This window comes from Musca domestica, unplaced genomic scaffold, assembly GCF_030504385.1.
Source record: "Musca domestica strain aabys unplaced genomic scaffold, Musca_domestica.polishedcontigs.V.1.1 46, whole genome shotgun sequence".
Classification (NCBI taxonomy): domain Eukaryota; kingdom Metazoa; phylum Arthropoda; class Insecta; order Diptera; family Muscidae; genus Musca; species Musca domestica.
In genome coordinates, this window is record NW_026712336.1 from 473,686 (window position 1) to 501,486 (window position 27,801).

Genomic DNA, 27,801 nt, shown 5'->3' on the forward strand with positions numbered 1-27,801 from the left:
TCGCATAGGAAATGTTATCCGGATAACTTTTCGGTGTTGGAAATGTTATCCGGATAAGGTTTCTGTATAGGAAATGTTATTCGGATAAGGTTTCCAAATAGGAAATGTTATTCGGATAAGGTTTCCGTACAGTAAATGTTATTCGGATAAGGTTTCCGTATAGGAAATGTTATCCGGATAAGGTTTCCGCATAGGAAATGCTATCCGGATAAGGTTTCCCTATAGAAAATGTTATCCGGATGAGGATTCCGTATAGGAAATTTTATCCGAATAAGGTTTCCGTATAGGAAATGTTATCCGGATAAGGTTTCCGTATAGGAAATGTTATCCGGATAAGGTTTCCGTATAGGAAATGTTATCCGGATAAGGTTTCCGTATAGGAAATGTTATCCGGATAAGGTTTCCGTATAGGAAATGTTATCCGGATAAGGTTTCCGTATAGGAAATGTTATCCGGATAAGGTTTCCGTATAGGAAATGTTATCCGGATAAGGTGTCCGTATAGGAAATGTTATCCGGATAAGGTTTCCGTATAGGAAATGTTATCCGGATAAGGTTTCCGTATAGGAAATGTTATCCGGATAAGGTTTCCGTATAGGAAATGTTATCCGGATAAGGTTTCCGTATAGGAAATGTTATCCGAATAAGGTTTCCGTATAGGAAATGTTATCCGAATAAGGTTTCCGTATAGGAACAGTTAGCCGTATAGGAACAGAGTTTCGTACGGACTTACCGTGTCACCAGGTCTCCATTGAACGACTCCTTGCGGAAATCATTCTCAATACCCGAATCGCCCTTGTCAAAGCTTCGCTGTTGCAGCTTATCCCTCTTCAAGCTGCTGTGCCAGCGATCTTCACTACTTAGCCGCCCTGTATTCACCCCTCGATCTGAATTCATATCATAACGTTTCATATTTTCCGGTGACGAACGATATTGATCGGTCGTCGTGAATTGTGAATCAAATGACTTGGGTTCATAGTCCGTAATCAATTGTCGCTCCATGAGCGGTGAACTATCCCGGGTGGTCTTTGTGTGGGTAAACGAATCCAAACGTTCCCTGTGTCTTGCCTCCAAAAGCGATGGAGAACTATCTCGGGCATTTTTGCTATACGAATCCAAACGCTCACGATGTCGTGGCTCTATTATGGGTGAACTTTCGCGTATCACCTTACCCGTGTAGGAGTCCAGACGTTCCCGGTGTCTGGTTTCGCGTACATGAGGCTTCCCATCCGTGTCGAATTGGGTTTCCCGTTCATAGACCTCCTTAACCCCACCATGACCATCATCATAGTATTTGGTGTGTTTGTAACGCGATGTCTTTTCCATGGTGCCATTGGGTGGTGGCGCAACCACCGTCGAGGGAGAGATAATGTCGAGATGACTCCTCTCGGGAGAATATTTATTCAGGATCTCCTTTACCTCGGGCTTGTGATAACGCATGGGCTCATAGGGTTCCCGATGCAACTCCCTTTCGGGGCTGAGATAACGTTTGGGTGGATAATTTTCACGCTCCTCCAGCAGACGTTCATGGGAGTTCTCCCGCGAATAGCCATTACGTTCCAGGGTGCCAGAGTCACCAAATCGCCGGGTTAGGATCCGGGACTCCAAACGGGCCCGACGATAACCCATATCATCGTTGGGATTCACATCACGATTGGGTGTGTGATAACGTTCTCCGGCATGATAGCCATTCTCCCGCGGTGGCGTAATGCTGCGTATCTTGGGAACAATGGGCGGTTCGGCTGGCGACTTACTGCGTTTGAGTTGCTCATCTTCATAATATTTGCGGGTCTCTAGACCCAAACCCTCATCCTCATCGCTGAGATTGCGTGGCGACAACATTTGCCAGGGTGAGGGGGAGAACGAGCCACCAATGTGTATGGTGGTGGTGCCATTGTTGGTGTTGTAGCTGGGCGAGTAGTTGTTGCGTTGACTAGTTCCAATGAAATCGGTTTGATCCTCAGGTTTGCTAATGCTGCGATTTATTACGGTGGTCGTAACGAGTTCACGATCCGGGGTGAAAATGTCCCGGGAGGGGGAACGCATTTCCCGTACGGGGGAGCGATATTCCCTTACCGGGGAGCGGGTGTATTCCCGACGCGGCAGGGTGGTTCTGGATGCTGGCTCATCCTGCAGCTCCAGCTGGGCATAGGTAATACCCTCATTGGGCCGTATGTAGGAGAAGGCTGGGCCCGATATGGTGGGCGGGGGTGAAAACCTTTCCATGGACAGACGTTTCACCATACCATTCACCGTGTGACCCTTGGTCAGCGGCAATTTCTGCACCGGCAACTGGGAGCTATGCATGTTCTCTTGTGACTTGGCTTGTAGGCTTAGAATTTTCTCTTTTATAACGTCGGACACTGGTATGCGTCCCACCAGACCAACACCATCGACTTCCGGCTGGGAGCGGCTACGACCTAACAGCTCATTGATGGCACTTTCATGTTTTTCCTTATCTGTGATGGCTTCCGATTTGCGGCGTACTCGTGTGTGCTTGGCGAAATCCTCTTCGAAGTAATCGTCCTTGGAATCGTTTTCGATGATGGGACTCAGCTGGGTGGGCAAATGTTTATTTGATCCGGCCGATAACGCTGACTTGGGTTCCTTTAAGACCTTCTTCAAACGATACGACGAGGAGCCCACATCACTTTTACTGCGCACCAAACGACGACCTCCGCTATCCTCGAAACGTGGATCCCTTTCCGCCTGATTGATATTCGTATCACTTTTCCGGCTAAACAGGCTAAATATGGAGGGCCTCTTTGTGGGCTTCTTGCCAGCTGCGTCACTGCTGCTGCGCGTCACCGGCTTGGCGGCAGGTGGCTTTTTCTTACGTGAAGGCAAGGAATGGAACTTTTTGGGATTTGTGGCCGCCGATTCTCCCGAACGTTTAGTTTTCACCCGAAATGTGGGTATGTTATCACCATTCTCGGCAATGCTTTTATGGCGCTTCGCTTGGGCCAAGACCAAGGCAGCCTCTTTTTGTATATTTTCGGCAGATAAATCGGCAGGCAATTGATGGTAGGCAGGGGCCACGTACTGTTGGGGTGGCAGAAGATTTGTAGTTTCGAAATTCGTTAAATCGTTGGAACGTTTTCCTGGAAGAGAGGGAGAAAAAAGGGGAAAATTATTAATCGCCAGCTTCCAAGGAATTACATTTGGGCTCTTAAAAGCCTGGACTAATAACTACCATTAAATTGAATTGAGAATTCCCCCCACCCCACTTCACATGAGTTTTTTTTTCTCTTAAGTATCCCCTGCAGCAGTCGCTTTACCACTAAAGCCTAGACACCAAAAAAACACCTCTGAAACATTTCAAAGAGCCCAACATCATCATTTGTCTTAAATTACTGATGGATGTAAGCTGGGATGATGAGGCTGTTGCGGATGATGATTTCTCGGCCGTCTCTGAATGGTGTTGATGGATGTAGGCTGTATGAATGAAATCACCTAAAGCTAGCTGTGTATCCCCGAAGACAGCGAAAAGATGAAACAACATCTTAATCTGTTATTAACAACAAATTCACACGTGGAGAGATTATTAATACATCAAGGCAACTGAATGGAGAGATGGAATGGAAACGAAATTCCGAAGAAGATAAAAGAATAACGGCAAGGAATTTTCATCGTCCGGAATAAAAGATTCTGATTCTAAATACGATAATTATAAAGGAATAGCGAAATTTTTTTTTTTCGTAGGAAAAATAATATATTTTTGTATCCTTGATCATTTGGGCGCCACATTAGTCTTCTTAGGAGTTTCCCAATAAAAATTAAATAAAAACAAGTTAAAAAGTATCAGTCGGTTTTTTCGGCACAAGTATACCCTCAGCCAATGTTCGTTTATTTAAATATATTTTAACTTCTGTTATGATAATTCAAATTTTTGACCCTCTATGGACTAGGTTGCGAAGGAATGGTCCCAGTTTACCCATTTCGTATCAGATCTAAATAAATATGATATGAATATTGCGACGTGCCAGGTTTGGACTACTTCCTTCACTTTATATGAGGAACGTGACAATTTTTAGAAAATGGTAAAATGGGCGTTAGGCACCAGATATAGTCGACCCAAGTATTCCATTTTCATACTTCATACAATTTAGATAAAAATATTTGGTATTGACAAAAAGGCAAAAAAATCGGATATTTATATCCTACCTTAAGTGAAATCATAAATTCGATATTCATCTCAGGTTTCAGGTTGAGAGAAATATTTAGGTATTGCAAGTTGTAAAGAATCGCTGGTGTGTTTCGCAATTTTTAACAGATAAAAGTATTGGAAATTTTGAGCCTTTGTGGGGGAGATACCAGAAGGAGTGGGCCGATATATCCCATCTTCACAGCAGATCTTGTGTTAGTAGAAATAATAGGATGTGTGAAATATGAAGATGGTCGAATGATTTTTTTCGGATTTGGTTATTCAAACCTTGGCCCTTTGTGGGGGAGTTACCAGAATCTTTATAACAGATCTTGTGTTGATGGAAGTATTGAGATGTGCTAAGTCTGAATGGGATCGGATGTTAATTTCGCTTCGACCTTTCGTGGGAAGGTACCAGAAAGAGTGGACCGATACATCCCACCTTTACTGCACATATTGTTTTGGTAAAAATTATGGCATTTGTGAAATTCGAAGAGAACCGCCTATATATCCCATATTCCTTACCATCTTTATAAGAGATCTTGTGTTGATGGAAGTATTGAGAAGTGCTATGTCTGAATGGGATCGGATGTTAATTTCGTATTCGACCTTTCGTGGGGAAGGTACCAGAAGGAGTCGACCGATATATTCCACCTTTACAACATATATCGGATTCTTATTTCGAATTTTATAAAAGATTTAATAATTTAAAACTTTGACCCTTTGTGGGGGAGGTATCAGAAGAAGTGGTTCGATCTCTACCAACTTGATAACAGATCTTGTGTTGACGGAAATATTGAGATGTACCAAAACTGAATGGAATCGGATGTTAATTTCGCATTTTAAGAGCCCCATTGATATTTAAAATTTTGAGCCTTTGTGAGGAAGATACCAGAAGGAGTGGACCGATATATTCTATCTAAACAGCGGATCTTGTGTTAGTAGAAATAATGGGATGTGTGAAATATGAAGAGAACCGGATGTTTATTTCGGGTGTTATGATAGTTTTTAGTTAATCAAAACTTTGACCCTTTGTGGAGGAGGTATCAGAAGAAATGGTCCGATCTCTACCTACTGTATAACACATCTTGTGTCAGTGGAAATATTGAGATGTGCCAAGCCTGAATGGAATCGGATGTTAATTTCACATTTTATGAGCTTCATGGTTATTCAAAATTTTGACACTTTGTGGGGGAGATACCAGAAGGAGTGGACCGATATATCCCATCTTCACAGCAGATCTTGTGTTAGTAGATATTATGGGACGTGTGAAATGTGAAGAGAATCGGAAGCTTTTTTCGGATTTAATAATCGTTTTGGTTATTCAAAACGTTGGCCCTTTGTGGAGGAGGTACCAGAAGGAATGGTACAATCCCTCACATCTTTATAACAGATCTTGTGTGGATGGAAGTATTGAGATGTGCTAAGTCTGAATGCGATCGGATATTAATTTCGCGTTCGACCTTTCGTGGGAAAGGTACCAGAAGGAGTCGACCGATATATTCCACCTTTACAGCATATATCGGATTCTTATTTCGAATTTTATAAAAGTTATAGTAATTCAAAACTTTGACCCTTTGTGGGGGAGGTACCAGAAAAAATGGTCCGATTCCTACCATCTTTACAACAGATCTAGTTTTGTTAGAAATATTGAGATTCGTTAAGTCTGGATGGAATCGGATCTTAATTTGGCTTTTTATGACCTTCATGGATAATCAAAATTTTGGCTCTTTGTGGGGAAGATACCAGAAGTAGTGGGCCGATATATCCCATCTTCACAGCATATCTTGTGTTTGTAGATATTATGGAATGTGTGAAATTTGGAGACAATCGGACTCTTACATGACATTTTATAAGAGTTATAATAATTTAAAACTTTGACCCTTTGTGAGGGAGGTAGCAGAAGGAATGGTTCGATCTCTATCAACTTTATAACACGTCTTGTGTGGGTGGAAATATTGAGATGTGCCAAGTCTGAATGGAATCGGTTGTTATTTTCACATTTTATGAGTTTCATGGATATTCAAAATGTTTACCCTTTGTGGGGGAGGTACCTGATGGAGTGGACCGATATTCTCCATTTTCGCACCTGAACTAGCACTGATTCAAATATTGTGATTTGAAACGTTGGAGCAAAATCGGAATATTGGTTCTCTTTCTGTGGAGAAAAAAATATTTTTTTTGAAACTGTTGACATTTTGTGGGGGTAAGGTACCAGAATGAGTGGACCGAATTGGCCATCTCCGAACTCGATCTAAGTTTTACAGTAATATTACGATGTACCATGTTTGGACCACTTTCCCTTCGACAGTTATCGTGCGCACCAGCCAACCAAGCAGACAGACGTACGAACATCGCTAGATCGACTCCAAATGTCCTAAAACGGATTTGGTCCAAAGAGACCTAGGGTCTAAAACGTTATTTCGATGAGGCACGTTTTGACCTATCAAATGATATATACCCTCCCTCGCCATATGTCTGAGGGTATAATTATTAAAGAGTACGAAGTTTTACTGAATTTTTAAAAAGTGATTGGTACGAGCCACAGCTATGAAATTTTGTAAGATGGATACGAAAGGGTACGAAAAGCACTAAAAGGCACAAAATAACATTATTATTGTTTGATCGACAAAGGCTGGAACTTTAAAATTTACACACAGAAAGACCCGTGTGTAGAGAGAATGTTTCGGCGGAATTTTCGTAACTCCATGCTTGAAGAGCTACTCAAAGGTACGAAATAGTACAATATTCGTACTGAGGGAACAATATGAGCTAGAACCTTGAAATTTTGTTTCAGACTGACTCTTAGGTGGAATTTTCGGTAACTCGTACTTCAAGCGTACGAAAAATACTCAAAGGTACAGTGAATAGACTTCTAGAGATTCATACTCTAATGGTGCAAAAAATACGAAACATAGTTGCAATTGTAAAAATTTTTATGATGGTCATATATGGATAATATAATTCGTTATTAAAGGGTACGAAAAGTACTCAAAGGTACTAAATCAGCCGTCGGTAGCATTTAGAAATTTGAATTTCTCCATGAAAATCATACTTGTTGTAGAGGCGTGAAAAATGGTTGATTTTTTTTTTTTGATTTTGAATTCGCACATTGAGTTTACATTTAGTACTAAATAGTACAAAATGGTAATTGAGCTATTACTAAAGGACACAATTATAAAATCCTGCATGAGTTTGAGTGAAGCGGTGAGATAATTTTTGCCAAATTGTACTTTAAAAGTATGGAAAGTACGAAAAGGCTTTAAATTGCTACAGAGCGATATATTAAAGTTTGAACTTAGAATTGGAGGTCACACTTGTTGTTGGGGGGTGAGGCAAGGTAAGACCTTGAAAAAGAAATATTCTGTAAGTTTTTTTTCTTTCTCAATCCCCCAATTTCCTTCCTTCTTTCAAATTCTCTGTCTGCTATATGCAATACATAATTTGTCATTACACTTTTTATATTTGCTTAAAAAAATCCCAAAAAAATTAAATAACAACAATGTTGTGCCATAACAAATATTGTCAATTCCAAACAAAAGACTTAAGCAACAAACCTGCATCACATGTGCAATGAAATATTGACAGAACAACAACCAACACACACACATATATATCACACATGAATGAAATGCCAAAAAATAGATAAATGATTTTCATATTAACCGACAATAACAAGATAAAACATGATTATTTATGATCTCAGGTAAATGATAATTTATCAAGCATAAATGTCAGTGTGTTATTGCCGGCATGGATCTGCAATGGTGGGAATAATTTCAAATATTGCAAGCAAAGAAAAAATATATATTTAAACCAATAAAAAAAGTATCAAATTGGGCGGAGATGTTGTTGTATATTTTTACAGGATAGCTTTCGAAACGTAACGAATGAAAAATATCAAATTGCGCTCCATTCAGTTAAGAAAATCTGGCTAGGGTAAATATCTTCTTTATATGGGAGATATATTGAAAATCTTGTATTTTTTTCCCGAAACTCATGGATATTCCGACAGGGTATTTAAAATAACCCTCAAATTCACTTTGAGTATTTTAGATAGATTTTTTATGTATAAATATTTTATGTACCGATATCTTATATAAAGATACTATATATAGGTTTTTAAAGTTTGTTGCTTAAGTCTTTTGTTTTGTTATTTGTCAACACCTGCAGCAGTCATTTGGTGAATTATTTCAAATATCATTTCCATGGCGATAAGAACATTTTAAAAATGCATTTAGAAAAATAAATTACATTCTACACCGCAACAATTAAACAACCCAGCAACCACCAAATAAATGCTAATCGCTAGGAATTTGTGTTAAAATTTTTTTTAACACAATTTGTTTATTGCATTCTGGGGGGCAGGTAGGCTAGGTGTATATGTGTGTGTGTGATTTTGCCCAAAAAAAAAACAACGTTGCAAAGTGGGAGTGTTGGGTAATGCCAACGCCATTATCGAAACTAACATTAGCTTAGCCACCACAAATGGAGATTTGTTTATACCCTTAACCATGCAGAATATGGTGGGTATATTTAGTTCTTCATTTCATTTGAAAGTCTTAAAGTCGAGGGGGGCCGACTTTATGATACCCTACACCACTTTGCTAATTTAGTAGAGCTCCGCATAACAATTCAAAGTTTTTATGGGAGAATTCAATCATACAAGCTATGATTATAATTATAATTAAAAGTTCAAAGGGCTAAATATTCCGAAGCATTTGTATCTTTTAAATTCGGACTTATATTGCCCATTTGGTGCACAATTAATTTGAAATCGGATAAAGATATATGTGGGAGCTATATCAAAATCTGAACCGATCTCGATAAAATTTGGAAAAGATATTTCTGAGCTGTATTTGATATATTTCCCCAAATATTGTTGTTACAGAGTGCATAATACGGCTGTGGGTAACAAATATAACAAATCGGATAAACAGTATATATGGGAGCTATAGCTATATCTGAACCGATCTTCACCAAATTTGACATAGTAGCTTCTAGACTCAATTCGGTCATAAGTGCCAAATTTCATCCCATTTGGGCAAATATTAGACGTTTAAGGTAAATCGGACGAAGTTATATATGGGAGATATATCCAAATCCAGAACCGATCTCGATAAAATTTAACAAATGCATTTCTGAGCTGCATTTGATATATTTCCCCAAATATTGTTGTTACAGAGTGCATATTACGGCTGCGGAGGACAAAAATAACAAATCGGATGAACAGTATATATGGGAGCTATAGCTATATCTGAACCGATTTTCACCAAATTTGACATACTAGCTTCTAGACTCAATTCGGTCGTAAGTGCAAAATTCCATCACATTTTGAAAAATATCAGACGTTTGGTGCACAATAAAAGTTAATCGGACGAAGTTATATATGGCAGCTATATCCAAATCTGATCCGATCTCGATAAAATTTAGCAAATGTATTTCTGAGCTGTATTTAATATATTTCCCCAAATATTGTTGTTACAGAGTGCATATTACGGCTGCGGAGGATAAAAATAAAAAATCGGATGAACAATATATGTGGGAGCTATAGCTATATCTAAAGCGATTGCGATCAAATTTGGCACACTTATTTTTAGGCCTAATTTGCTTGTATGTGCAAAATTCCATACTATTCGGGGTGAAATTACACGTTTGGTGCACAATAAAAGGCAAATCGGACGAAGATATATATGGGAGCTATATCTAAATTTTGACCGATTATCTGCAATTTCAATAGGGTTCGTCCTTGGGCCAAACAAATGATTTGTGCAAAATTTCATCTGGATCGGGCAATAAATGCGAACTGTATTTTGTTTACAAAAAAACATGGACAGACAGACGAACGGACGGACGGACATGCATAAATCGACTCAGAATGTTATTCTATGCAGATTATCAAAAGGAACTATGGGTTTATCTCGTTTCCTTTTGCCTGCACAAAGACATAATACCCTGACCACCTTGTGGTGTAGGGTATAACAAAGAATACATATTCTTGATCAGTGTAAAATTCTACGACGATTTAGCCTCCTCTATCCGTCCGTCTGTTATAATCACGTTAGTATTACAACGTATAAAGATAGGAAGCTAAAATTTGGCAAAGATCAATCTTTGTCTGCAAGATATAACGGATTTTATTTTTTTTTTTCGAAATTTGCCAATTCCTTCCAAATGATAGAGGGTATTCAAAGTTCGGCCTGGCCGAATTTACTGCATTTTTACTGTTTTTTTGGTTTGTTAACACATATTTTTGCCATAAATTTTTAGTTAAATTCGTTATTTTGTTGTTGTTATTTTTCTTATTTATTATGGCTCACATTTTGCCACTTGAGTAGTTGAGAGTTCTTAAAAAAAGGTGGCTGTTATGCTTTTTTATTTTGCAAAATTTGATTGATGAATGCTGGTGGTTCTTCTGGGAGGGATATTTTGCCCACCATCAGAACAAATGCTTACTCACGTTCGGTTTACTTTTTTTAGCTACAAACCATTCCCTGGATTTAAAATTGATGGCGTTGTAAAATCTTGTTTAATTTTATTCCATAAAGATTTGTTTTTTTAACAAAACTTGGGCGTTGTTTTAAAAACAAATTTAAATTTTTGCTGATTTTTTTGCGAGCTTTGATTTCTTGTAGTTTCTGTCAGCAATGTAATTGCTTTTTTTGGGGGGGGGGGGGGGGGGAAATAAGATCTATTTGAATCTGAAATGAATGATGGAGTAGCCAGTTTGACAATCTAATTTGAAATATTAGTCATATTGGTTCAAAATTATTTTTTTTTTCAAAAAAAAAAAAAAAAAAAAGAAAAAGAAAAAAAAAATAAATAAAAAATAAATAAATAAATATATAAATAAAAAAATTATATAAAAATAAAAAAAATATATAAAAATAAAAAAATAAATAACTATATACGAATCGGAAAATAAACTAAAATAAACTTAAATTCATATTATTTTTTAATACGAGTTTTCCAAAAAATATTTAACTATTTCTTGTTGAAACTGAACTGAAACCTCAACTTTTTTTAAAAAAGAAACAAATTTCTCTTTCAATACAAATTTTACAAATATTTTCACAACACCCATAACCCGTAATTTTCTTTCCCTTTTAATTTTCTTTTGAAAACAACAAAAAACAACAACAACAAAAGGCCATAAAAATATTTCACAAAAATTTTCCCATTATTTAAGAAATAAGTGTTTGCATGTCGGTTGGCTGTTGCTGTTGTTTAAATGCCTGCCTAACAACAAAACCACTTCATTTTCATTACTACTCTTTGCCTCTCCCTCTCTCTCCCCCTTCCCCTCTCCTTTCCTCTTTCTCGTGTGCTCCATTGGCGCTGGAAAACATGTCGAATACCAACCGCAAAACATCGATAATGTTGAAGATGATAGTCTTGGCCATAATTATATAGAATTGCATATGGCTTTTTGATGGGCCCCCATTGACTTTGGGGGGGACCTATTATTATGGCCATGACGATGTTGAATTGTTCAACATTCATGAAGCAGAAGCAGTAACGTTTTCGTCGTTTTTTTTGGTTTTAAGTGGCATGGAAAGTAAAGAATAGAAAAAAAATCTGAAATACAAACGGAAAACCTGTTAATCAAACACTTTACACTTTTGGGAAAAAATTTTCCCAGGTGAATAAATGGATACCACAAGGACTTTCCTTTAGGAAAAAATGTTACAGATGGCCTTCTATAGGAAAAGATCTCAAAAGGCTGAAATTACCTTCAATCGACCTTCTGGGAATAGAAATTTTACAAGGTCTACGACAGATAAAAATCCCTCTAAGGTGGTCTTCTAATAATAGAAGATCTTTAAAATATGGCCTCTGGATAGATCAACCTTGAGGTTTTTATAGAAAATTCAATTCCAAAAAGATAAGAAATCTAAATAATTTTTAAAAGGTATTCCAAGATCTTCTTTATATTGAAGACCTTCGAAATATTTCCTGTGAAGACCTTCAGAAAGTTATACCAATTGTCTTCATTAGTTCTCGGAAAGATCTTCTATGAAGGTCTTCCTTTCAGAAGGTATTCCATTGAGAAAAAATTGTCTATGGACAAAAGGTCGTCAAAGGGTATTTTATGGTTAGAGGGTCCTCAAAAGATCAATTTTGGTGAGAAATTCATAGGAGGGAGATTCCTTCAATAGAATTTACCAAAAGGTATTCCAAGATTTTTTTTAAATTGAAGATCTTCAAAATGTTTTCTGTGATGATCTTTAGAAAGTTTCGGGATAACGAATGTCTGCAAGAGGTCTCTGAAAGGTTTTCTATAAAGATCTTCTTTTTGGAAGGTATTCCCCGGAGCAAATGATTTTCTATGGACAGAAGGTCCTCTAATGTCATTTTCTGGTTAGAGGGGTTATCAAAAGGTAAACTTGGCTCTATCTATAGAAGCTATTCAAAAGCTCTTAATTCTACAGGAGATTTTTGGAAAGTGTTCAAACTTTCCTATGAAGAATTCCAAAAATCCTCTAGTACATCGATCGCCACTATATCAGTGACTGTCAATCCAATTTTCATTTTATAATTTTTTAATTTAAATGTTTTTAATTCCAAGAAGCCTTTGGTACATATATCCTAGACTCTATTGGTGACTCGAATTCCAAATTTCATTCCCGCGTCGCTGTGGCCAAAAAATGGCTCGTGGGCTGAACATATCGCAATATTCCTTCTTCCGTTTAGCAAATATTGAAAAATGACATCGGGGTAAAGCCATTGATATTCCAAAAAGTGCTAGAACTTACACCGCAACAGAAAGAAAACAGACTCAAATGAGGTAAAGAGTTGCTTCGCTTGGCCGAAAGTGGTGAACTGCCGAATTTGGGGTTCTCCGATGAGAAAACATTCGTTGACCTGCAGTTTGTAAACAAACGAAATGATCGTGTTTACTTGCCAAAGAGGTCAGCTGAAAATGTACACTTTCGGTTGGTCACCAGAATTCAAGCGCCGGCCGGCCATGGTGATGGTGTGGGCCGTCATAACAGCCGATGGTCGCTCTCCGCTCGTATTAATAGACCGTGGCATCAGAATAAATGCCAAATATTATGGCGAAAATATTCTGGAGGGTGTATTAAAGCCTTTAGCACGCAAACATTTTGGCCGAGAGACCTTGGACATTCCAAGAGGACCCAGCACCATCGCACTCAGCATGCACCACCCAAGAATGGTTACAAAATGAGGTTCCTGGGTTCATTTCCAGTGAACAATGGCCACCAAAATCTCCGGATACCAATCCGTTGGACTATTCTGTCTGGCGTATTTTGGAAAGCAAGGTTGGCACTAAAAAATACCAAAGTGTCGTTCACCTCAAGCAAGCGCTGGGAATGGGCAAAATACCGCAGAACAACATTCGGGCAGCATGTTACGGTTTCATTGGCCGTTTGAAGGCCATAATTCATGCCAAAGGTGACAAATTCGAACAAATCTAAACTTATTCTAAAATTTGATGCTATTTCCGACATTTTTTTTGCTTTGATTCAATAAAATTGTAAAAAAATGTAAAAATTATGGCGTTTGTCTTTGTTTAGCCATATGCCTGAGTGTATAAAAATATCTTCTTAAGAGAGAAGAACTTTGGGAGAGAAGACCTTAGAATTCCATTTAAAGAGAGTGTACACGGGTTGAAGTCTTCCAGGCAGAGAAGACCTTCAAATAACAATCTATAGAGAGAGAGCCTATACAGCCATCTAAGGGTCTTAAAATTTTAAAACTTCGTCCCGACATAGAAGGCTTTTGAAAATTACCTAAAACAACATCTTCTTCTTGGGCATCTCTTCTGGTCATGGTCTGTCATGGAAAGAAAACTGTGAAAGCTTCTTCTGTGAATCATAAGCGATTTCTTTTTCATGGAGTGGAGAGCCACAAAAAAAGGTTATTAGACCTTCAAAAGATTTTTTATATTTTTTCATAGCTAGAAGAACTTAAAAAAATCTTTAAAAAAAGGAGAGCCTTAAAAAACGTACATGGATTAGAAAGCTTACTATATTCGAAAGTTAGACAGAAATTATAACAAGTTAAAAAGCAGTGAGTTCGGCTGGGCCGAACTTTGAACACCCTCCACCATTTGGAACCAACTTTTACTGAATATAAGCATTATATTGGGATCTATACGACGTGGATTTACATTGGCATTGTTTGTTAAAAGCCATTACCATATTCAAATTCGAAACTTGAAATAAACGGTGAATAATGTAGCTAAAAATCATCAAAATGTCGCATATAGGGAGGTACTGTTATATCGAAGCTGTGCAAAGACCTGCACCAGCATAGACAATTTTCTGTCATAGATTTTAGTATTCATTACGAACTTAAAATTGCAAATTTGAAACAATTCCGGTGAATAATGTCGTTAAAATCATCAAAATACCGAATATCGAGAGGTACAGTTATATGGGGGCTATATGAAGACGTGGACCTGCACAAACAATTTCCTGTCATAGGTTCTGTAGTACCCATTACGAACTTCAAGTACCAAATTTGAAACAATTCCGGTTAATAATGTCGCTATAATCATCAAAATACCGAATGTCGGGAGGTACCGTTATATGAGGGCTATACGAAGACGTGAACCTGCACAAATAATTTTCTGTCTTAGGCTGTGGTATCTATTTCGAACTTCAAATGCCAAATTAGAAACAATTTTGATGGATAATGTCGCTAAAATCATCAAAATGCAGAATATCGGGAGGTAGCGTTATATGGGGGCTATATGAAAACGTGGTCCTACATGGGCCATTTACGAACTTAACCAGCCTACTGAAAAAATAAACATGTGTGCAAAATTTTAGCCTTCTGTCTCAATTCGTTCGAAAGATAGCGTGATTACAACAGACAGACAGACAGACGGACTTGAGACGGACATGAGTATCTCGAGGAGTTACAAACGGAATGACAAAGTTAATATACCCTCCATAATGGGGTGGAGGGTATAAAAAAAAAATAAAAAATATGAAAATATTAGAATTATAAATGGAAGCCCCTTTAGAAGTCCTTAGCAGAAAACCTTTATTTTCAGTTCCCGCAATTAATTTTATATCATGCTCCTCTAATAGCTCGTGCCCAAAGTTATTTTATTTCATTGTTTTGTCTTTATTTCTTATTTCTTATTTCTTGTTTTTAGATAGGCAATCTGCTCTCATTAAATAATTGACCAAATATTTGGCCTAACTAGTCTTAAAATAATTCGCTGTTGTTTTTCTTCATTTTTGCCCCGTTCCATTTTAACCAAATGGCGATTTTATTAGTTCCAATTATCTCAAGGAAGCCGGGGTATATTTTTTGCAAAGTATTTATTTCCTCGTTATTGTATAGATGGCTGGCTGGCTGGTTGGCCGGTCAGCCTCAAGGTAATCTCAGTGAGTGGCTGTGTTTGGAATATTGTTTTGATATTAGTTTATTTGGAGTTCAAAAATAACAATTTTTTTCCCAAAACATTTTTCAATGCTGTTGTTTTTTTTTTTTTTTTTTTTTTTTTTTTTGAGTAAAATTCTGGGCATGGATATCCAGCCGTTAGTAGCGGTGAGTGTGTGTGTCGAATGGACCTGTGTGTAACAAATGTTTGCTAAGCTTTATAACTGTGACGAATTCTATTCGCTGTGCTCTATAATGTAAATGCTCCAGCTGGAGAGGGAAGGGAGGTGAAGAGTTGTTACAAAATTTATTTTGGGACTTGTTGATGTGTGGCGGGTCTTTGACTTTCACTTGGTGGCTCTTGGTGGTTAGTTTATCTGATCTTCTTGGAAGTACCTTTTATTTGATTTTTTTTTGGACGGAATTTTTGGTTTCTGTAATGTTTTGTTCTTATCTTGGTCAGGTACATTCAATTTGCTGGCCATTAACTCAAATAGGCTGTTAATTTTTTAATTCAAATTTGAAAGTAATTTGCCTTAGAAAAAGCCTTAAACGGCTTATTTGATCTTTCTTTGTCTCCGGAGATATTATTGAATTCTCAGAAAACTGTGCCACATTCTAAGCCATGCGTAGAGGCTATGAAATATATTTTTATCATATATCTTAAAAGCCACCTAGATCTTCTTACAAATTTAATGGCTTTTGTGACACTTTATTGGGGCAAAGAAATAAAAACCTTAGAGATTTGGGGTGAAGATTAGAAATTAGATTCGGAAATAAAATTTGAAAATTTCCCATAAAATCCTAAGTGGCATGCTGGTACACCAATGAACCCTGCATTGCCTAATGGATCTCTTAAAACTTCACTGGAGCAATGGTAGCATCTCTAGTAGCAGTCGAGCGCTTTATAAGACCTCCAATCATCTTTGAAATTCATTTACCCAAATTTCACTTGAATTTATTTGTTAACGCTTTCAGATTACCCTCAATTATTTTTATTCTCCTTCGTTTTTTTTTTTTTTTGAAATAAAAGCATTACAAATCGTTAATTGAAGTTTCGTATATCATTTTAATATCTGTTGTGTTAATAACAGTGACAAAAAATAATTAATAATCAATAAAATGTAATTCGAAGAGCATTTTTTATGGGGCACGACATGCACTCGAAGTGAAAACAAAACAAAAGACTTAAGACACAAGCACATCAATGCGTAATTGCAAATAAAACCACACACACAGTGGCAATTAACACGTGTTACGGCTATGTTGTGTAATTGAAGGGGGAGAGGGAATGGGATGGGAGGGGAGGTGGATTAAAAAAGGAGGGGGGGTTATCACCCAATTTTTTGAAGAAAAATATGTTAATGACCGAAGTTTAAGAGTTGCTGTTGGGGGTCCCTTTTCGCTTTCTATAAAGTGGAAGGTTGATGGGCTTTTCAGCAATATTTTTTTTCGGTCTCAGAGGATGGGTATTTTTTTTAATCCTAAACCGAAAAAAAACAATTTTTTTAGGTCTCAGACGGGGATATTTCTTCCGAACACATTTATACCCTCAGTCAAATGGCTAGAGAGGATATAAATTCTACGCTACGGTCAAAACGTGACTTTGAAGAAAAAAATGTTGATTACAGAAGTTTAAAAGTTCCGGTTGAAGGGCCATTTTTCCTTTCTATAAAGTGGAAGATTGATGGGCTTTTCAGCAATATTTTTTCGCGCTCAGGGGTTGGATAATTTTTTTAATCCTGGACCGAAAAAAAAAAACAATTTTTGTAGGTCTCAGATGGAGATATTTCTTCCGAACATATGTATACCCTCAGTCATATGGCTAGAGAGGGTATAAATCCTTTGCTACGGTAAAATCGAAACTCATCGAAATAACGATTTTAGAGCCTAGATCTCTTTGGACCAAAACCGTTTCAGGTCCGCTAGTCAGTCTGTCTGTCTGCTGGCTGGTGCGCACTATAACCCTCGAAGGGAGTATCCGATATGATCCAAACTTGGTACATCGTAATATTATTGTGAAACTTAGATCGAGTTCGGAGATGGGCAATATAGGTCCAATTCTTCTGGTAACTCGCCCACTAAAATTCGAAATTATAAATAAAATATATATTTTTCTGCACAAAAAGAGAAAGGATAATCCTAATTTGCTCCAACTTTGCAAATCCTAATACAGGATGAGATGAAAAAAACTGCAACCAATTTCAGACTGCTGTCATTTCTAAGCCACTCGTTCGACAGCTGTTAAAATTATTCCACTGACAGCTCATTGTATTGTTTACAAGCAGACAAACGTATTTTGGTGAGAATATTCCAGAAAAAAAGTTATTCGTGATGGAATGAATTCAAGCGTGATAGTGCGAATTCCTTATATTTGGCTGGAAACCCCCAAGTGGCTATCGTTAGAGCACTCCAGCATTTAAATGTGAATACATCTTTTGTGTCTCATAACATCGCTGGTTACCGTGATACTGATACTGGTAGCGTAGCTCGACATCAAGGAAATTGATGGAAGATAACAGCAACATCAACAGAAATGGTTCGAAAAGTAAAGAAGCGACTTGATCGAACCTCGCGTCGCCGTGACCAAAAAAATGGCTCGTGAGCTGAACATATCGCAATATTCCTCCTTCCATTCGGCAAATATTGAAAAATGAGCTCGGGGCAAAGCATTAAAATTCCAAAAAGTGCAAGAACTTACACCGCAACTGAAAGAAAATCGACTCAAAGGAGCTAAAGAGTTGCTTCGCTTGACCGAAAGTGGTGAACTGCCGAATTTGGTTTTCTCCGATGGGGAAAAAATCGTTGTCCAGCAGTTTGTAAACAAACAAAATGATCATGTTTACTTGCCCAAGAGGTCAGCTGAAAATGTGCACCTTCGGTTGGCCACCAGTCAGCAGAACTCAAGCGCCGGCCATGGTGATGATGTGGGCCGCCATAACAGCCGATGGTCGCTCTCCCATCTTGGACATTGCAACAGGACTCAGCACGCGCCACTCAAGAATGGTTATAAAAGCGCACAATGGCCACCAAAATCTCCGGATACCAATCCGTTGGACTCAGGACCATCTCACTCAGCATGCGCCACCAAATAATGGTTACAAAATGAGTTTCCTCGTTTCATTTCCAGCGCACCATGGCCACCAAAATCTCCGGATACCAATCCGTTGGACTATTGTATCTGGAATATTTTGGAAAGCAAGGTTGGCCCTAAAAAATACCAAAGTGTCGATCACCTCAAGCAAGCGCTTCGCCGGGAATGGGCCAAAATACCGCAAAGCAACATTTGGGCATCGTGTGTTTCATTGGCCGTTTGAAGGTCATTGCCAAAGGTGACCAATTCGAACAAATTTGGATATTCAGAAAGTTCTTCAAAAGGTGTTCTACAGACGAGAAAAAATATGAATAGTAGACCTTCACACAATGCCGACTTCATTAATATTAATGGAAAATCTTTGAGGGATTTCTGTCTGTAGTCTGGCATCGTGAAGGTTTTTTATTCGCAAAAGATTGCTGTGGAAGGTCATCTCAGCTTAGAATAATTTTTGATAGTCTTTGGTTCACAGAATTAATTTTAATTAATTAATTTAATTCAATCTAATTTTTATTTAATGCACCTTAATTTTAGACCTTAAATTTTTATACCCTACACCACAAGGTGGTCAGGGTATTATGTCTTTGTGCATTTGTTTGTAACAGGCAAAAGGAAACGAGATAGACCCATAGTTCCTTTTCTCACTTTCTGAGTTGATTTATGCATGTCAGGCCCTCTGTCCGTCCGTCTGTCTATGTATTCTTGTAAACAAAATGCAGGTCGCATTTATTATCCGATTGAGATGAAATATTCCAAACAACATTTGTTTGGCCCAAGGACGAACCCTATTGAAATTGGAGATAATCGGTAAAAATTTAGATATAGCTCCCATATATATCCTCGTCCAATTTGCCTTTTATTGTGCACGAAACGTGTAATATCAGCCCGAGTAGTATGGAATTTTGCACATACAACAAAATTAGGCCTGCAAATAAGTATGCCAAATTTGATCGAAATCGGTTCAGATATAGCTATAACTCCCATATATATTGTTCATCCGATTTGTTATTTTTCCTCCGCAGCCGTGATATGCACTCTGTAACAACAATATTTGGGGAAATATATAAAATACAGCTCAGAAATACCTTTGCTAAATTTTATCGAGATCGGTTCAGATTTGGATATAGCTCCCATATATAACTTAGTCCGATTTAACTTTTATTGCACACCAAACGTCTAATATTTGCCCAAATGGGATGGAATTTGGCACATAAGACCGAGTTGAGTCTAGAAGGTAGTATGCCAAATTTGGGCTATAGCTCCCATATATATTGTTCATTCGATTTGTTGTATTTGTTACCCACAGCCGTAATATGCACTCCGTAACAACGATATTCAGGGAAATATATATCAAATACAGCTCAGAAATATCTTTGCAAAATTTTATGAAGATCGGTTCAGACTTGGATATAGCTCCCATTTATATCTTTATCTGATTTCAAATTAATTTTGCATCAAATGGGCAATACAAGTCCGAATTTAAAAGATACAAAAGCTTATTTGGCACATTTAGTCCTTGGAATTTTAAATTATTCTCCCATAAAAACTTTTAATTGTTATGTGGAGCTCAACTAAATTAACAAAGTTGTGTAGGGTATCATAAAATCGGCCCCGCCCTACTTTAGGACTTTCTTTACTGGTTTACTTATGGCGGCCATAGCCCCCAAAATTCGGTTTTGTTTCCGCATTTTGTGAATACCTCAAATGACTTTTATGTTCCAGAACCCACAAGAATCTGCTAGTTTTGAATTTTTTTTTCGATATTATGAATAAAAAGTTGGTCGTCGTAGTGAATTAAGGCGAAATATGTCATCTATTTCAAAAAAAAAAAACCTGTCACAAAGAAAGTGTGGCAAATGTCAGTGTAAACGATAGCCTCAAACAACACTTGATATTAAAAATGTATGTAATTTTTAAATCTCACAAAACGACGTTTCAAAATCTCTTAAGACTCTCAACATAAATTGTAATTACAATTTCGATGTGAAATGAAATTGTTCGAGGGCATAATAAGAGAAAATTTACATATTATCTATAATTTTTTAAGTGTTTGGCCATAATCGTTTTTTGACTCAATCCTCTATTTTTTTGAAACATTTGCTGGTATCACATTACGAATTAAAAAATCTCAAAAAAAATCATATTCGACAATTTTGTTAAATTATGGCATTTGAAAGTAGTTATCAAATGATCCCTGATGTCAATTTGGCCATCATTCAAACGCTCATTCATGATCGACAAATTATGGCCACAATTATGAACAGCAACAACAACAACACCAATTGTCATTATACCCTACACCACAAGGTGGTCAGGGTATTATGTCTTTGTGCATTTGTTTGTAACAGGCAGAAGGAAACGAGATAGACCCATAGTTCCTTTTGATGATCTGCATAGAATCATATTCTGAGTCGATTTATGCATGTCCGTCCGTCCGTCTGTCCGTCCGTCCGTCTGTCCGTCCGTCTGTCCGTCCGTCCGTCTGTCCATGTATTTTTGTAAACAAAGTACAGGTCGCATTTATTGTCTGATCCAGATGAAATTTTGCACAAATTATTTGTTTGGCCCAAGGACGAACCCTATTGAAATTGGAAATAATCGGTCAAAATTTAGATATAGCTCCCATATATATCTTCGTCCGATTTGCCTTGTATTGTGCACCAAACGTGTAATATCAGCTCGAATTGTATGGAATTTTGTATATACACCCAAATTAGGTCTGAAAATATGTATGCCAAATTTGATCGAAATCGGTTTAGATATAGCTATAGCTCCCATATATATTGTTCATCCGATTTGTTATTTTTGTCCACCGCCGCCGTAATATGCACTCTGTAACAACAATATTTGGGGAAATATATCAAATGCAGCTCAGAAATACATTTGCTAAATTTTATCGAGATCGGTTCAGATTTGGATATAGCTCCCATATATAACTTCGTCCGATTTACCATTTATTGTGCACCAAACGTCTAATATTTGTCCAAATGGGATGGAATTTGGCACTTACGACCGAATTGGGTCTAAAAGCTAGTATGTCAAATTTGGTGAAGATCGGTTCAGATATAGCTATAGCTCCCATATATATTGTTCATCTGATTTGTCATGTTTGTTACCCACAGCCGCAGTATGCACTCCGTAACAACGATATTCAGGGAAATATATGAAATTTGGATATAGCTCCCATATATATTTTTATCCGATTTCAAATTAATTGTGCACCAAATGGGCAATACAATTCCGAATTTAAAAGATACAAATGCTTCGGCATATTTAGTCGTTTGAATTTTAAATTATAATTATAATCATAGCGTGTATGATTGAATTCTCCCATAAAAACTTTTATTGTTATGTGGAGCTCTACTAAATTAGCAAAGTGGTGTAGGGTATCATAAAGTCGGCCCCGCCCGACTTTAAGACTTTCTTTACTGGTTTCACTTGACTTTAGCCATCCATTCATTTCTAATTTTTTTTCACCACTTTTGAATTTGTGAATAAATTTTCCAAGTCACCTGATGTGTTACCACTTCATGTAAGCTCTCACCCATTTACAAGAGATTAGTTGACTTGGTTGTGGCTTTGATTCTTTTTTTTTTGTGGTTACATCAATAAAATCAGTTTCACTTCGTTGATTTTTTTCTGCATATCATCTTCGATCCACACATGCTTGAATGGGAAACGATTTTTACAAGAGATATTTATTTTGTTTTTTTTTTTCAAAGTCATACCAACAGTGGCATGGGTTGGTTGTCAGGTGGGTTTGAAAAAGAAGAAGCCTTATTTTTATGATCATTGTGGTTATGATGAGGATGATGGAAGTTAGGCTACGACTTAAGTTAAAGCCCGCATCATTTACATAAATGAAATGGGGATTAACAATATAGGGAGGGTGATTTCTGGCGCCCAATCATTCAACTGCTTGGAAAATTGGTATTCTGCTCTCAAAGAAAAAAAAAAAAATAAATAAATAAATAAATTTAAATAAATAAATAAAAATAAAAAACAGTTATAAACAAGTTAAAAAGCAGTAAGTTCGGCCGGGCCGAACTTTTAATACCCTCCACCATTTGCAACGAATTTGGAAATTTTTAAAAAATAAAATCCTTAAAAAATTCTTTTAAAATTTTAAAAATACCGAATATAGCCGTTATATTGGGGTCTATACGACGTGGACATACATAGGCATTGCTTGTCATAAGCCATTACCATATTCAAATTCGAAACTTGAAATAAACGGTGAATAATGTAGCTAAAATCATCAAAATATCGTATATAAGGAGGTGCCGTTATATCGGAGCTGTGCGAAGACCTGGACCAGCATAGACAATTTTTTGTAACAGGCTGTAGCATCCATTACGAACATCAAATACCACATCTCTAACAATTTCGGTGGGTATTGTACCTAAAATCGTCAAAATACCGAATATAGAGAGGTACTGATATATGGGGCCTATACGAAGACCTGGACCCGCACAGACAATTTTCTGTCACAGACTGTAGTTCCCATAACGAACTTCAAATACCAATTTTGAAACAATTCCGGTGAATAATGTTGCTAAAATCATCAAAATACCGAATATCGGGAGGTACCGTTATATGGGGGCTATACGAAGACGTGGACCTGCACAGACAATTTTCCGTCTTATGGTGTAGTATCCATTTTGAACTTCAAATGCCAAATTTGAAACAATTCCCGTGAATAATGTCGCTAAAATCATCAAAATACCGAATATAGGGAGGTACCGTTATATGGGGGCTATATGAAAACGTGGACCTACATGGCCCATTTACGAACTTAACCTGCCTACTGGAAAAATAAACATGTGTGCAAAATTTTAGCCATCTATCTCAATTCATTCGAAAGATAGCGTGATTACAACAGACAGACAGACGGACAGACAGACAGACAGACGGACATCGCTAAATCGACTTAGAATTTTACGCTGATCAAGAATATATATACTTTGTTGGGTCTGATATGAGTATTTCGAGGAGTTACAAACGGAATGACAAAGTTAATATACCCTCCATAGTATGGTGGAGGGTATAAAAAATGGTAATTGACGGTTCAGGATGCCACCACAGTCAGGAACAGAAGTTGATTCCTCGAAATCTCGGTATATTATTTTTGTTTCCAGAAAAACAGGGATAACAAACAAAGTGATTGAAGAGTCAGGATACCACCACTTTCAGGATACAGTTTCCGGCGCCCAATCACTCAATCAACTGCTCGGAATCTCCATATTTTGCTTTGTATCCCAAAAAACAAGGATAAAAAAATTATGATTGAAGAGTCTGGATATCATACTGTCAGGCGCCCATACAATGCTCGGAATTTCGATATATTGCTTTTGTCTCCCAGAAAAAAAAAAAACAGGGATAACCAAAAATGGGTGATTACAAATTCAGAATACCACTTATGTCAGGATATTGTTTCTGGCGCCCAATTATTCAATCAACTGCTCGGAATCTCGATATATTTCTTTTGTCTTCCACAAAGCGTGGATAGCAAAAAAAAGTGATAGAAGTGTCAGGATATCATATTGTCAGGGTCTTTTTTTTGCACAATCATTCAATCAATAGCTCTGAATATCAATATATTGCTTTTGTCTCCCAAAATTAGGGACAACCGAAAATGGTTGATTAAATAGTCAGAATACCACCACCTGTCAGGATATTGTTTCTGGCGAACAATTATTCAATCAAGTGCTCGAATTTTCGATATACGGTTATTATTTCGCAAAAAACATGGATAACAAAAAATAGGTTAATAAAGGGTCAGGATACCACCAATATCAGGATACTGTTTCTGGCGCCCAATCATTCAATCAACTGCTGGGATTATCGATTTATTGCTTTGGTCTCCCAAAAAAAAGGGGATAGCAAAAAACGGTTGATTAAATAGTCAGAATACCACCACCTGTCAGGATACTGTTTTTGGCGCCCAATCATTCAATCAAATGCTCGAATTTCCGATACATCTCCCAAAAAAAGGGATAATCAAAAAAATGTGATTGAATATTCAGGATACCACCACTACCAGGATATCGGAATCTTGATATAAAACAGGGACAACAAAAAATGGGTGATTAAAGAGTCAGGATACCACCACTGTCAGGCTACTGTTTCTGGCGCCCAATTATTCAATCAACTTCTCGGAATCTCGACATATTGCTTTTGTCTTCCGAAAAACAGGGATAACAAAAAATAGGTGATTAAAGACTTAGGATACCACCACTGTCAGGATAATGTTCAGGATAATTCTCGGAATCTCGATATATTGCTTTTATCAACCAAGAATGCGGGGTCTGGGGCCCAATCATTCAATTGACAGCCTGGAATCTCGACCTATTGATTTTGTCACAAAAAAAAAAACATGATTCTGTTGACTCCCAATCTTTCAATCAATTGCTCGGAATTTCAATATATTGCTCTTATCCCCCCACCCAAAAAACAGCTAATTTTGGATGGGCCGAACTTATTATACCCTTTACCATTTGGAAAGAACTTGAAAAATTTCAAAAAATTATGACCTTGGGAGCAATACGAAGACGTGGACCTGCCTAAGTATTTTTTTTTTGCCATAGGCTGTAGTACCCATTAAGATCTTCAAATACGAAATTTGAAACAATTCTGGCGAATACTGTCGCTAAAATCATCAAAATACCGAATATCGGGAGGTACCGTTATATGGGGGATATACGAAGACGTGGACCTGCACAGACAAGTTTCTGTCATAGGCTGTAGCATCCATTACGAACTTCAAATACCAAATTTAAAACAATTCCGGTAAATAATGTCGCTAAAATCATCAAAATACCGAATATCGGAAGGTACCGTTATATGGGGGCTCAACGAAGACGTGGACCTGCATAAGTAATTTTCTGTCATAGGCTGAAGTACCCATTACAAACCTCGAATACGAAATCATTAAAATACCGAACATAGGGAGATACCGGTATATGGGGGCTGTACGAAGAGGTGGACGTGCATACATTTTTTGCATAGGCTTTAGTACCCATTAAAAACTTCGGATACGAAATTTGAAACAATTCCTGTGAATACTATCGCTAAAATCATTAAAATACCGAAGTAGGAAGAAGGAGGTACCGTTATATGAGGGCTATACGAAGACGTGGACCGACATGTCCCATTTACGAACTTAACTTGCCTACTGGCAAAATACACATGTGTGCAAAATTTTAGCATTCTATCTCAATTCGGTCGAAATAAAGGCTGATTACAACAGACAGACAGATAGACGGACTGAGAGACAGACGGACATCGCTAAATCGTCTTAGAATTTTACGCTGATCCAGAATATATATACTTTTTAGTATATATATTTCGAAGAGTTACAAACGGAAGGACAAAGCTAATATACCCTCCATAGAAGGGTGGAGGGTATACAAATAGACGATGTTAAGGCAGAAAATTGCTACGACGTCTTGTAGGGTATCACCACAGAGTTCAACAAAATATTGCCAAGTTGAAAGATGAAGTGCCAAATATTCAAAACCTATTTATCCTTAAATTTACAAAATACCCCCTCTTTCCCCTCATCACTCCCCTCAGCCCACCATGTCCCTGGGTACCCTTCCTTCATAGCTTCCAATGATTTCTTCGATAGTTATCAGTTGCAGATATTCATGTTGATGACTACCGATGTTGTGGTGGTGGTTTAAATTGTCATGTGAAATCAAAAGACTTTAGACACAAACTCGATATCGATGACTCGAGATATCTGAAGCAACTCTCCAAAAAAAGAAACACAAAAATTTACAAAACAACTTGCATTCCTTGTTACAACTGAAATAAAAAAAATCCACCAAAAACGAATCGACGACAACCACAAAATAAAAACCTGGAAAGTGACTATGAAATCATGATTGTACAAGATTGTATGTGAATTTTTACGCCAGCCGTAAGATAATCTCATGGCAGGCTATAAATGCGGTTTGTGGCTTGTGTGTGTGACAGATAAACTGGGATAAACTTTAAGGGCATTATGTCATGTTGCCTTGACACGTATATTTTTGGAGAGAGAAGATAAAGGAGAGGAGAGGGAAAGATGGTTGGAGATAACTTGGTATGCAGTTTTTGTTTGCAAAATTTAGGTAACAAACAAGCCAACACAGTTTAATCTTTAATTTTGTCCATAATCTCTCTTAGAATTTTTTCCTTAAAAAAATTAAGCACTTGCATCAAAAATTAATATTATTCCGGGACCAACATTGAATGCTTTCCAAAGGTCCACCATATTCTATCCAGTTATAGACCCTACGCTGGGCGCCATTCATTATTTTTATACCCTCCACCATAGTATGGAGGGTATATTAAGTGTGTCATTCCGTTTGTAACACCTCGAAATACACATTTTAGACCCCACAAAGTATATATATTCTTGATCAGCATAAAATTCTATGTCGTTTTAGCGATATCCGTCCGTCTATCCGTCTGTCCATCTGTGGAAATCACTCTAGCTTCCGAACGAATTGAAGTAGATTGATACATTTTTGCTCAAATGTATTTTATGTCTGCAGAACTTTTGCTATTGAAAATGGGCCATGTAGGTCCACGTTTTAGTATAGCTCCCATATAACTGTACCTCCCGATATTCGGTATTTTGATGATTTTAGCGACATTATTCACCAGAATTGTTTCAAATTTGGCATTTGAAGTTCATAATGGATACTTCAGCCTTAAACAGAAATTTGTCTGTGCAGGTCCACGTTTTAGTATAACCCCCATATAACTGTACCTCCCGATATTCGGTATTTTAATGATTTTAGCGACATTTTTCACCGGAATAGTTTCAAATTTGGTATTTAAAGTTCGTAATGGATACTACAGCCTAAGACAGAAAATTGTTTGTGCAGGTCCACGTCTTCGTATAGGCTCCATATAACTATACCTCTCCATATTCGGTATTTTGAAGTTTTTGGCGACATTTTTCACCAGAAATGTTTCAAATTTGGTATTTGAAGTTCGCAATAGATACTACAGCATAAAACAGAAAATGGACCATGTAGGTCCATGTCTTCGTAAAGCCCCCATATAACGGTACCTCCCGATATTCGGTATTTTGATGATTTTAACGACATTATTTACCGGAATTGTTTCAAATTTGATATTTGAAGTTCGTAATGGATACTACACCCTAAGACAGAAAATTGTCTGTGCAGGTCCACGTCTTCGTAGAG

At 37.3% G+C, this 27,801-nt stretch overlaps 1 protein-coding gene across 1 annotated transcript in view; it reads right to left on the reverse strand.

Annotated features, from left to right (window-relative positions):
* LOC101900061 (uncharacterized) overlaps window positions 1-27,801 on the reverse strand; it is a 184,813-nt gene that overhangs the window by 39,668 nt on the left and 117,344 nt on the right. Inside the window, exon 2 of the mRNA XM_059127544.1 lies at window positions 733-3,100. Within this exon, the coding sequence (XP_058983527.1) occupies window positions 733-3,100 (2,368 nt within the window). The remainder of the gene's footprint in view (window positions 1-732; window positions 3,101-27,801) is intronic.